Here is a 12337-nt window from a genome sequence, read left to right as displayed (position 1 = left end):
TACTGACCTGCCTTTATAGACAGTTAAGACCTTTAATTTTATTTTTCATGTATGTGGGATTGAAATGCATAATATTTTCAACCATACAGAGTGATTTAATTGACATCAGTGATGACAAATCAGGTCAGACCCCTGCCCCCTCTGGCTGAGGGGTGGTGTGTAGGCTTGGCCTGCTATATTTGGAAGGGGGATATATTTGTTACGCAGTGACTTCTCTGCTGAGTCTGTTACCCCGGGGTCTAGTTGGCGCTGAGCCGACTCTGAATTCATAAGAATCCCAGTCAAGTGTGTTCTCTCTATATATGGCACACTGGCCTCTATACTACGTGCCGATTATCACTCGCCAGTGGACGGTGAGGTTTGGAGTACTTGGCGCCTGAAGATTTCATATTCTTCAATGAAAGGGACCTTAATTACACCAGGTCTTATGTGTATGGGATAACCTAACATCAATAAATCAAGGTCACTCTTTGTCTGCTTATTACATTATTGAGGTCAATGATTAGAGTGAGTTCTCTGATTGGCAAAGTCTGACTTCTTTGAAGTCCTTGACGTCGCACTCGCCTCAGGTCATTTATACGCAGCAGGTGACGAAACAAATTGCTTTATCAGTTGCGTTAACAAAAGGCGTGACTCACAAAGTCATGCAGCATATTGTGTGGTACTCTTGGATAACTGTACTGCAACAGATAAGATGTCAGAAAAGGACATACTAATATAGAAGTAGGTAATAAAGCAATTTGTAAAATGCTTTGCAATGCAGTGGTTACTGTAATGGATTTGTAATTTGCAGGTCGGTCATTAACAGGCCACTTTTGGGCCCTTGAGCAAGTTCCTTAAATTGTTCACTGTACAATTCCGAACCAAAGACCCACAAAAATATGAAGTGTCTAGCAATAATGCAGTCAGACATTACCTGGACTTTTTTTTTTACTTTTTGAACGTTTCCACATCTATCATATGTTTGGTAATTAACTGCATGCAAATATGTGTTTTGTGAGGTTGCATGTGTGATTGTTTTACCTTCCCTACATATTGATTGGTTTAGAACCTTTTGGTATGTGTCTGAATTACTGCTTCTAGGAACCTTCAAGAAACTCTACCAGTTTAAGCCCACATCTGTGGACTCTCCTTTTGTTTTGTTTCATGCTCATGTAGAGTTGCTGTTCTTTTAGCTCAACGATCTTCGATTTGCACAGTTGTTATTCTTGAATCGCTATTCAGTCCCTTGTTTTTCCCCTTGGTTAACATTTTAACACAGACTGAATGAGCTGTTTGTCCAGCTCCCGAACATACAACCACTTTGCTTGTTCTTTGGTTTTGCCAGATGAATTGTTCAAATGTGTCTTGTGATCTTGTTTACTGGCTCCCACCTCCCTGGTCTTTGCTTTGCTGTGATGCATGGTTCGCAGAATGCATTTTCCATTTGCTGTGTCCACCAGCCCCTCAACCAATATAACAGGTAAGGTGGACAAATGGCATGTGCATGAAGCAATTCTGGAAGGCATGGACTGACTGGAAGAGCCCCAGAATGCATTGCAGGTACCTGTTAACTGTTATTAACTGTTATTTCTTTATGTTGTTGATCATGTTCACTTGTTTATCTTTGATGGTCAAGACTGGGGAGTGTCTGGGTCTTATTCCACGAACCAAAGTTTCAGGGATCTACGGCACATTTTTCTATGTCGCTTTATGTGTTGCTCATTTTCTGTATCTTGTTATCCTCAAAATACCAAAAAATAATTAGGTGGAGCAGTGGGGCATGATCCACTTATGCTCAAGCAGGTCTGAAAATTCAGGTAAATACATCATCATTAAATAAATCTACAGCATTTATAGTCGCATTCCAAACTCTAAAGTCAACTAAAAACCTATCTCAGGCTGCAAACTTGGGAAAAATGACTTGTAAAACGGTCATAAAATGCAACCACAAAGTGTTTCGCTGGTCACCTGGACAAAGTTCCATTTAAAGCAGAAATACTATCCGCCCGTGGCATCCTGTTTCATTCAGTGACCAACACCTTTGATACTAGTCATGAGACCCTTTGGCAAGCGTTCCTACTCATTCCTGCTTCAAGAATAACCAGCCACATGCAGATATCAATACCAAAACAGCACCACAAAAGGCAGTATTGTGCATAGGGCATATTAATAGACAATCACAAGTCATCTGTTTGGATGTGCAGCTGTGTCTTAGAACATGAAATCAAGTTTGGAACCACTAATAAAAATGAAGAAATCAGTGTTTTACCTAGTTTTGTGGGGTTTTAATGAAGAATGCCTCATAGGACTGCCTAGAACTGTATTAAATGGCAAAAAAATGCAAAATGCACCGCAAATGATTGTAAAACAAATCTTGCACATTTTTTGTTCTGTTTTCAGGCACAACCTCCCTTTTCTGATCTTTCTAGGCTTTTACCTTCATGCTCTGTAGGGCAATACCTGTTCTGGAAAAACAAACTGAGAGTAACCAGCACTCAGTGTTCTCACCTTTCACCTAAATATCAACTCCCGGTAACACTGGTGCTGCGTGTCTGTGAATGTCTGTGTCTGCTGTTTCACAACTATTCACACGTACGACGTTACTTTTTTTCCTTTCATTTTTTAAAAAATAAAATCAGCATAAAAATGTCTGGTTCAGATAATGATTTTAATGCATGGTAAGCATCAACCAAATTTTCAACATTTTAACATGACGTGTTTCACATAATTCACATAATTATTTTATTCTTCTGCAATAACCTGCACGCATGTTGCCAAATGTTTGTTAATATGACCATATGGGGATGGGAGGAAACTGTCAACGAAATACTAGAAGGGTGATATATTTAACTTCGGTGGGACAACTCCCCCTTTCCCTGGAGTTCCTGAATGGGGGAGTGTCCGGGAGGACGTGAGGGGAGCAGGATGTGAACAGCATAACCTTTCCTCCAGTTCCCTTCCCCATCTGCAGCGTGTCCCACTTATATCACAAACATTGCTCCGTGGTGCTGCCTCTCCGAGCGCTCGGTCCTGGCTCGGCCCCGCAGCATTGCACAACCGAGGGCTGCTCCATGAGGTCATGGTTATGTGGGGCACAGCCTTTCGCCGGAGCCTCGGCGTTCACACCTGCTGTCTTCCCATGGAACTGGTGAAGAAAAACAAGCCAATTACTGGAGGCCAGAGGTGCACTTCTTGAAAGTCGGAACAGACTTCCAAGAACAATCGAGGAACGAGCAAAGAAATCAATAATTTGATCAAATAAAACAGAAGTGTGATTTGTGTATTTGCAGTCATGATGTTGCCGCATTCACTAAAAACAGTGTTCTGAGTAAATAGATCATTTAACATTAATGTGAGCGCACTGAAATATTCATACTAATCATAATTATTGTATGCATTTTCCATTTGTGTGCTGACCTACAATAAATCAAAGAACAACATTCAAACAATCATACATTTTGCTTGGAGTTATTTCAGATATAATTTCCAAGCAATGTTTGATGTAATATGCAATGTTGAACTTGTAATTGCTGACCTTGGTGTCTTGTCAGGTTAAATAGTACCCTGAGCAAACATTAATGCACAATTCCTCCCACAGCATCATACTACTGCCATAAATAAATGAGCTACGCTCACCTTAATTGGCTCATCGCTATCTAACGGGTCAGGCTGAAATTAATTCAGGAGAAATTACACAAAGCCAGTGAAGTAATAATTAACAAAATTATATTATATAATGACTCCAGGCATATTGTTCACTAAAGTTTATTTGTTAACTTTTTAATTTAATTAATATTATTAATAAATTCAGGGTGAATGTGATTGTTTTTTTCATCAGTGTGATACACAACTTTTTGTGTATGAAATGTGTATGAAATGTTTTACATAAGTAATACCGTGCCTAAACATTTCAAATACATTCATGCAGCTGTCATTACAATGTGTATTTAGTGACGCACAGTTAATATGCTTTAATATGCATTTTATACTATCTCAAATATCAACCCATTTGACAAAGTTAGTATAGTTTAGTGTGTATGTACATATTTTTTTTTCTTACCTTAAGGATTGCACTGTGTATACTTGTTGTACTGACAATCTTGAAAAATAATGACCAATAATATGTAATATAAAAAAAATGTACCCAATAATAGGTACATTTTCATAGCAGAATGCAACATATTTCACTATAATTAGCTATATATATCGAAATGTGTTCAATTGTTTCACCCTTTTCTCTTGCTTCTGTATACCATTCTATTATGCATTTATTTATTCCGTTTTGAACGGAAAACTTGGGGCTCCGTGCGCGACCTTTCCCCCAGTTTCGAGGCTGCCAGTTCACCGAGTTTACGCTGACACTCCTGACTCACGGGCCACGCCCACCGGCCGCCGCGCATCCGGCCTCGTCCAATCGCGCGGCCGCCATGCGCCGATCACGCGTCGGCTCGGCCGCCATTGGCCGGCGCCGCGCTCGTATTTGTTTTTCATTGGCGGCACGTCGCCGCCCGCCGGTCTGTTGTGAGTTTTGGTTTTAGTGTTTTTTTTTTTTTGTGTGTGTGTGTGTGTGTGTGTGTGTGTGTGTGTGTGTTTTTCCCCCCGCTCAGCTGAGGCTGGACCCCGCTGTTACGGGCGGCTTCAGTTCCGGCGGCGGCTCTCCTCTGCGCTTCTTTGTTTCGGCGCGTCTTGGGGAAACACGCTTTTTTTTTTGCAACAACATTTGTAACGTGGCACGAACAGAAATGGAGCTGTCATACCCGGTAAGAGCGACGATACACATTTATTATTGGTTTTTTTTTTTTATGAATTGCTGAACGTCAGATGCATTTTCTGTCGAGGCTTTAGCTCATTGCTCGCTGCCGATAATTCCAAATTATATGTGTCTGGATTAATAGTCACCCATGCGTGTTTCCCCCGTGTTATTTATTAGTTATTTACAGGGTCATTGCCTCCTAACGTTGTATTCCTTGTCATTTCTGCCAATGTATTTAACCTGCCATCAATGTTCCTGAATACAGAATTTCTTAATTCGTGTTTGCTGGAGAAACGCATTTTCTTTGTTATTATATGCATGCATTTTCAGCCCCTTTGTGTCACGTGGTGTGTTAAGGGCTAGATCGTCATTGTTGAGCAACATGTTGGCGCTGGGAGGTGCTATCTGTGTAATTTCAGCATAGGTGCAGATGTTGTCCCAACATCAGCACACCCAGCTCCAGACTACGCCGTGTGACACTCCGAGTGTTGCTTGTGTGTTGCAGGGAGACCGGACACAACACTGTGAAATGATCCCAGCGAGGAGGCGACATGACAGCGAACAGTCGTCCTGCAGCGCGATGGAAAGCAACGACCTGGAGGCGGCGGAGGCTTTGGTCTGCATGAGCAGCTGGGGTCAGGGGTCGCCTCGACCCGGCACCTTCAGACCGCGCCCCCTCACTCCTGCGTCAGACTCGTGCGATTCTCTGCTTCAGCCCGATCATCCCGACACCCCCAAGGAGTACGTCTGTCTGTCTTCGCTGGTAAGGGACCGACCTCGTGTGACGCGTGTCACTCCCGCGCCTTCGGTCAGAATGCCACATGTGTAGTCAGGGTCTTTGCCGGTGTGTGTACTGCTTGCTGAAAACTTTGATGATGGTTTTATGGCAGTCAGAGCAGGTGGCAGTTTGCTGATAAGTGTGATAAGCAATGTGAACTTCAGCCAGGCATCATCTACGTGACATTAAGACGGCGAGATGTGAAACGCCCCATTCTGGAGCACTTCTCTAAAACTTCTCTTTGTTCTTATCTTCCAGTGCATGACCCCACCTCACAGTCCCAGTTTTGCCGAGAACATGACCAGTGCCACTGTGATTAGCCCCCCGTCCTCCACCATCCCGCCCGCTTCCAGCATTTCCTGCTGCTCCTGGGCACAGCAACAAGCTGCTGGGCATCCCAGCAAAGGAACTTCACTCAAAAAGGGCACGTCAGCGCCCTGCAGAGCCATGGCAACCAGTGTCATACGCCACACAGCGGACCGCTCCCCGTGCCAGCACATTCCCCCGGCCGCCATTCAGCAGCAACCAGCAAAGGCCGAGCAGCAGAAACAGCAGCACATGCCCACGCCGGCTCACATGCCAGCTGCAGCCCCATGCCAGTCGGTGTCAAAGGGCTGCGTGGCGGCGCCTCCCAGCGGGAAGAGCCTCCCTGTGTTGGTTCCTCAGTCCCCGCCCCCGAACCCCAGCCCTCCAATCATATGCCAGATGTTTCCGGTGGCCAGCCAAACGGGCGTGATCTCAGCTTTCATCCAGAGCCCGCCGCAGCGGCCCAGTCCCGGCGTGAAGTCCATCCTGCCACAGCCTTATATCGTGGGCACCCCGGTGCCCCAGGGGGCGGTCATGTTTGTGGTGCCCCAGTCTCCCGTCCCTCAGGCTGCCCAGTGCGCACAGACTCTCATGACGCTGGGCAACACCAAGCTGCTACCCCTGGCTCCAGCCCCGGTCTACATGCCTTCAGGACCGAGCAGCGCCTCTCAGATGGACCTCTCTCGCCGGCGCAACTACGTCTGCAACTTTCCTGGCTGTCGAAAGACGTACTTCAAGAGCTCCCACCTGAAAGCACACCTCCGAACCCACACAGGTAGGCCGAGCCCCAGGGGAAATGTGGCGCGTTTTTACATTTCTTTAGTTGTGCGCACGATAGGTGAAAGTGTCTGTCGTTGCAGGGGAGAAGCCCTTCAGCTGCAACTGGGACGGCTGCGACAAGAAATTTGCACGTTCGGACGAGCTTTCTCGGCACCGGAGGACGCACACGGGTGAGAAGAAGTTCGTCTGTCCCGTGTGCGACCGGCGTTTCATGCGCAGCGACCACCTGACCAAGCACGCCCGGCGTCACATGACCACCAAGAAGGTCCCTTCCTGGCAGGCGGAGGTGCGTAATCTCAACAGGATGGCCACAGCCGGCGCCACACCCTCGGGCCCCGCCGTCCCCTTCAGTATGTTGATACCCGCTTCGAGCTGAAAGTAACTTTTCACCAAACTACCTGGGAGTTAGTTGCCCGTAGAGGCAGGAGGCTGCTATCTTTGTCATGGACAAAGCAAAACATGCACTGGATTCTGTTTTTTTTTTTTTTTTTTTTAATCTGCTCACTAGTCTTTTTTTCTCAGACGAATGTGTGTTTACTTTCATACATTGTGCACAGTGTATGCCAAACTTGCCAAAGTCACATTTATTATTTGTAAATATTTACATAATTTGTATGCTAGTATAATGCATTAATTTACAAAATACACGAATTAGACATTGTTATGTAACCTTTTTCGGTTTTTGTGAACTTTGTAATTGACACTGTGATTATTTTCCATATTTTTTAAATACTCCTTTTTCTAGTAAACAATGTACATGCATTACATGCTTTTGTGTTTTCATTATATGACTATATACAAATCCAGGTATAACTGTTCTATTAATTTTCTTTAATTTTGTGCCGTGTGACAAGAATCACAGATGAAGTCTCCTGTCCCTTTTTTAGCAGAAGGCAGGGACAGCAATGATCCTTCACCTCCAGCTCACTGCAGAGTTTTTTGACCCTCAACACGCCCTCATATGCATGTTTTTCAACTTTTTTTTTTTTAAATTTCAAATCAATCTCATTATAAGTGGCTGGTAACTGGCCCATTCCTGGTAAAGGATTTAAGTAGAATACAGTAAATAAAACTTTTTTTAATAATTTAAGAAAACTTTTAATAAGTTTTCAAAAGACCTAAACGTCTGGTCCACTTAGGTCCATTTTGAATTCATAATGATTAAAATTTCACATTTTATTGTTATGTGTACTGAAGGCACAATGAAAACTATTTTAATCCTTATCCACAGCCAAGATGAACATTTAACAGTGAGATGTAAATAAATATTCATTACAAATGCTCTACTACGTACCCAATGTAATACAACGAATATTATTTCATGCATTTAAACACAATACATTTATCTATACAGACTGTTCCCTATGAATAGATTTCTGAACGTGCAGCAGGGGTGTGGTCTGCACACGCCTTCTGGCGGCGCCGCCTCCGTGCCACACTGACCGACTTTCCGGCGGCGGGAAGTGGTGCGACAGCGACACCCTGTGGTCAGTTGGCGGTAGTGATGGCGGGCGCTTGTTTCAACAACTATTCCGATTGCGAGGGGTTAGATGGAATTCTGATGAAAAAAAAAACAGAAACAAGTGAAACGACAAAAACATTTTATTGCACAGTAAAAGTTCTTTATTTGATTCCATCACAGTATAAAATTGTAGCCAATTTTTTTTAGGGTTAAGTGTCTTGCTCAGAGACACAAAGGTAGTAAGTGGGATTTGAACCTGTGTCTTCTGTTTCATAGACGAGTGTGTTCTCCTCTAGGCTCTAGGCTTTAATCAGCTAAAGTATTTGAGATTTGCATTAAAAAAATTGCATTAAATCAGCAATATTCCATTTCAATGGCCCTCATCAGATCTTCATCATCATACTGGGTTCCTACATAGAAAGAGTTCAGAGAGAATTGTGATTCATGGCTTGCTATGCATGGCCCTTGTACAGTCATTGGTGAAAGTAATATCTGGTACCTCCACCAACTCTCATCAGGTAAGTAAATTGTTCTTAAAAGTAACTCACGAGGAGGTTTCCCTGCAGACAGATTTTGGACAAGCGCTTCTCCACAACCCCTGCTGGACAAGTTACATGTTTGTTATGCTGAAGGTCAATTGATCAATGAAATCAGCAGGTCCCACCTTGCGATGGCTGCCGTGTGGTGTTTTTCTTCATAGGTTCCAATGCTGTGGATGGGGAGAAGAGAGTTCTCCACACAGGTCTTGACCATTGTGAGAACTTTCTGCCTCCTGGTTCTCGTGCTCAGCCAGAAGTTGGTCCCCCTGAGACACGGATGACATTTCTGAAGGATTCTCCTCACGCGGAACCTCTGGGCATGTGAAGTTCCCGAGAGGGAGAACCCTGAGCGGCATGAAACAAGGCGTGATGTTGACGACGGTCTTCGTCGCAGGTGTCACCAAACTCAATGCCTCAATGTAGGGTGGTTCATATTCCTTGTTCGCTCTCTCGGTTTCTGGCCAGGTTTCAGCAGAAACATCTGGAGGCTCATGCTGACCCTTTGCCTCACATCTGTTTTTTTTTTTCTACAAAATCTCTTGTCAAAAAACAACAACAACAAAAATTACATTTTTTTACAAAACTACTTTTATTCAGGAGCTCACGGGCTTATCCGAAGTTGGCTTCTAAATTACTTCAGTGGTGAAAATTCAGAGCATTTGTAGTACATGCGCAGGATGCAATTTAAAGTGAAGTGATTGTCACAGCACACGGTGCACACAGTGAAATGTGTCCTCTGCTTTTGACCCATAACCATTGGTGGGCAACCCTCAGTGGGCAGCCATGACAGGCGCCCGGTGGAGCAGCATGTGGGGACGGTGCTTTGCTCAGCGGCACCCCAGTGGAACCTTGGCAGATTGGTATTCGAACCGGCAACCTTCTGATTACGGGGCCGCTTCCTTAACCGCTAGGCCACCACTGCCCCAATTTACGTGTTTAGCAAAAGTCACCAAGATCAAAAGTGTACCTCACTGTCATCTCACCTACAGGCACACAGAGCGAGAGAGGACATTGCCAAGTTTCAGGGATTCACACTGCAAAAAACGTAGAGCAATTTAAAACAACACATCGTGCAACGACCCATAGTAGAGCGCTTGTTCAGACAAACGAGAAGGACAAATAGCAGCAATATGACAATTTATATCAGTATATAATATGTTAATAATGTGATAATGAAAAAAAAAAAACATAGCATGACAGTTTAAGGTGGTCAACAGTGTAACTTTTTAAGCTCTGTAGTGTTGTTTGTTCAGCTTGTTTGTGCAGTCAGCAGTACAGTGGCTCTGCATTCTTTAAGCCTTCAGCGGTGGTGATGTGGGTGATCCTGGGGGCAGTACGGGCTTGAGGAGCCAGAAGCTGTCCCTCAACCTGGCAGATCTGGCTCTGAGGCTGCAACATCTTCTTCACATCCAGAACACCCCCTCTTCATGACATTCTTCCGAGGCCGAAGCTACAACATTTCTGCCGCCGAAGTATTGACCCCCCATCCAGCAATGGTGTTTTATTACTATGTAATAGACATGTTCAAAAGGAAGAGTGGTTGTGAATTCAATACTTTGATACTTGATACAGACAAAAAAAAAAACTTTCTACCTTTGTGTGGCATTCTGTTATGTGGGTGCCACTTCAGTGTTTGCACAGCAGACACTGCTCCCTGTAGCACCACACACGGGCTAAACATGTACAAGCATGCACATGGAATGACGTTTAAATTTCATGTAGTATTTGCTGTCTCGTAATCAATGAAGTTTTTTGCTTTTTATTGTGCTACAGAACTGTCAAGGACAGCAAACACTTCTGACCGTAAACCATTTTCAGCAAAAGAAAAAAATTCTGAGAAATAATAACACCTCCCACACGTACAAGAAACGTTCCTCTTGTCAACACGGTGTGAAGACAGAAACTTCCCATCAGAACACACATTAGCAAGAGGAAATACACCTGAAATACCATGAGTGACCAGTCAAATCCAGAATAGACCAACCTCATTAAAGTCTTCCTGTATATGATTTCAGAGTGGACTGGACTGTTGTACATTTAAACACAAGTATTTTCTGGAGTAGGTTTAGTGTAAAAAATGAGGCAATATCGTAAGAGCACGTTGTGGACAGAGCAAGTGAAGTGAAATTAACACTCTGCAAGGTCATTTTCATATTATGAATGTGTCATCCTTGTAAAACCAACACTTACCAACAGTAAATGACCATTTTGAATGGATACTTTAGCAGATCAACAAGTGAAAGTGAAGTGAAAGCAAAGTGACCGTGACACACTGCAGCACAGCACACGGTGACACAACGAAATGTGTCCTCTGCTTTTAACCATCACCCTTGGTGAGCAGTGGGCGGCCGTGACAGGCGCCCGGGGGAGCAGCGTGTGGGGACGCTGCCTTGCACAGTGGCACCTCAGTGGCACCTTGGCGGACCGGGATTCGAACCGGCAACCGTTTCTTACCCACTAGGCATCCACTGCCCCAACATGTTATACGTTGACATGCTTGCAGGCCTTATTGTGAACTTTCAGCAAGACCACGCGTGCCAAGATAGTGTGGTGGGCCTCTGTCTGTCCCCCTAAATTTAACACGGATGTCTGTACTGCTGTGACTGATCCACTCCCACCAACACAACACCACCACCCTGCTTCTGAGTCCAACACCATCAGACGGCCAGACTTACAAATGCCCAGCATGAAAAGTGCATGGGGACGGTACCTTGCTCAAGGGGACCTCAGTGGCACTTTGGTTGTTTTTTTACGAAGATGAAGGCTCGTGAAAAACTTTTTTTTTTTTTAAAGGCCTGTGGTCTCTGCACGTTGGTGGAAATTTCTCACCATGTGAACACGTGGTTTTGAGGTCATTGTGAACTCATATTGAAACCATTTATGGTGGTCTACAAAAGAGTTAAAAGCCACCATTTGGTTGCAAGATCATCTAAACACGACTTCACCTGTCAGCATGAAAGTTGCCATTTTCTTCCTTGTGAGCTCTCTGCTTTCCTGCGCAGGTAAGTCAACCATTCAGCTTTTTAACAATGAATTCAAGCGGGACAATTAAACTCTTACCGCTTGCCACTTTTTTTTCATGTCATTTGCTATTGTTCCTTCTCACCGTCATGCCCTGCAGCTCTGTCTGATCGCTGGGAAGAGCCTGATGAGGTAAAGTCTTTACATAATTGTACATAGCTTGCTGATGGCTATGAATGAGATTTATTTTCTGATTTCGTCAGCCCTTCCTTCTGTCACCCAGATGAATGTAATACAGTGTTCTTTGGCAAAAAAAAAAAAAAAAAAAAAACTTTCCACATAGGCCAGGACTCATTTCCCCAAAACAAGCTAAGAACAAAGCAAGTGAGAGAAGGAATCCTATTTCCCATCAGATAGCTTAACATTTCTCTCAGATACTGCATGGCACACTATTCCAGGGTCACCCAGGGGTGACCAGAGGAGAATGGGCTCCCTTTTTGGAGTCTTGTCCCTTCTCAATGCTTCTCACTAGATTCGCTCTGGAAGTTTTATCTTGCCACTTTCACTCTCTCAGAACTTTTTTCTTGCTGGTCTTATTTGTCCGCTGTTGTGACAATGTAAATTTCCCACTTGTGGGACTAATAAAGGATCATCTTATCTTATCTTATTTAACATGCATTAGGTGGTAGTAGCCTAGAGGGCAACACACAGAAGATATAGGTTCAAATCCCAATTACTACCATTGTGTCCCTGAGCAAGACACTTAACCCTAAGTT

The 12337-nt window shown here is 44.1% G+C and overlaps 1 protein-coding gene and 1 long non-coding RNA gene across 2 annotated transcripts; both read left to right on the top strand.

Annotated features, from left to right (window-relative positions):
- Window positions 1-1342: 1342 nt before the first annotated feature.
- Window positions 1343-3514, top strand: LOC114796376 (uncharacterized). The gene is made up of 2 exons (XR_003750711.1): window positions 1343-1799; window positions 2383-3514. It is a non-coding gene; the product is annotated as an uncharacterized LOC114796376 (long non-coding RNA).
- Window positions 3515-4573: 1059 nt separating this feature from the next.
- On the top strand, window positions 4574-7361 carry klf11b (Kruppel like factor 11b). Its single transcript, XM_028987040.1, has 4 exons — window positions 4574-4742; window positions 5241-5498; window positions 5772-6594; window positions 6680-7361. Exons 1-4 carry the CDS (start codon window positions 4725-4727, stop codon window positions 6973-6975), a joined length of 1395 nt encoding a protein of 464 aa, XP_028842873.1. The 5' UTR covers window positions 4574-4724; the 3' UTR covers window positions 6976-7361.
- Window positions 7362-12337: the final 4976 nt, after the last annotated feature.

Source organism: Denticeps clupeoides, chromosome 1 (assembly GCF_900700375.1).
Source record: "Denticeps clupeoides chromosome 1, fDenClu1.1, whole genome shotgun sequence".
Classification (NCBI taxonomy): domain Eukaryota; kingdom Metazoa; phylum Chordata; class Actinopteri; order Clupeiformes; family Denticipitidae; genus Denticeps; species Denticeps clupeoides.
This window is presented reverse-complemented; position numbering and strand designations above follow the sequence as displayed.

Bases quoted from the DNA above. Each gene is read 5' to 3' on its own strand.
- klf11b (XM_028987040.1), top strand. The intron at 5,499-5,771 runs GTAAGGGACCGA...CTTATCTTCCAG, and splicing joins ACGTCTGTCTGTCTTCGCTG to TGCATGACCCCACCTCACAG. The intron at 6,595-6,679 runs GTAGGCCGAGCC...CTGTCGTTGCAG, and splicing joins ACACCTCCGAACCCACACAG to GGGAGAAGCCCTTCAGCTGC.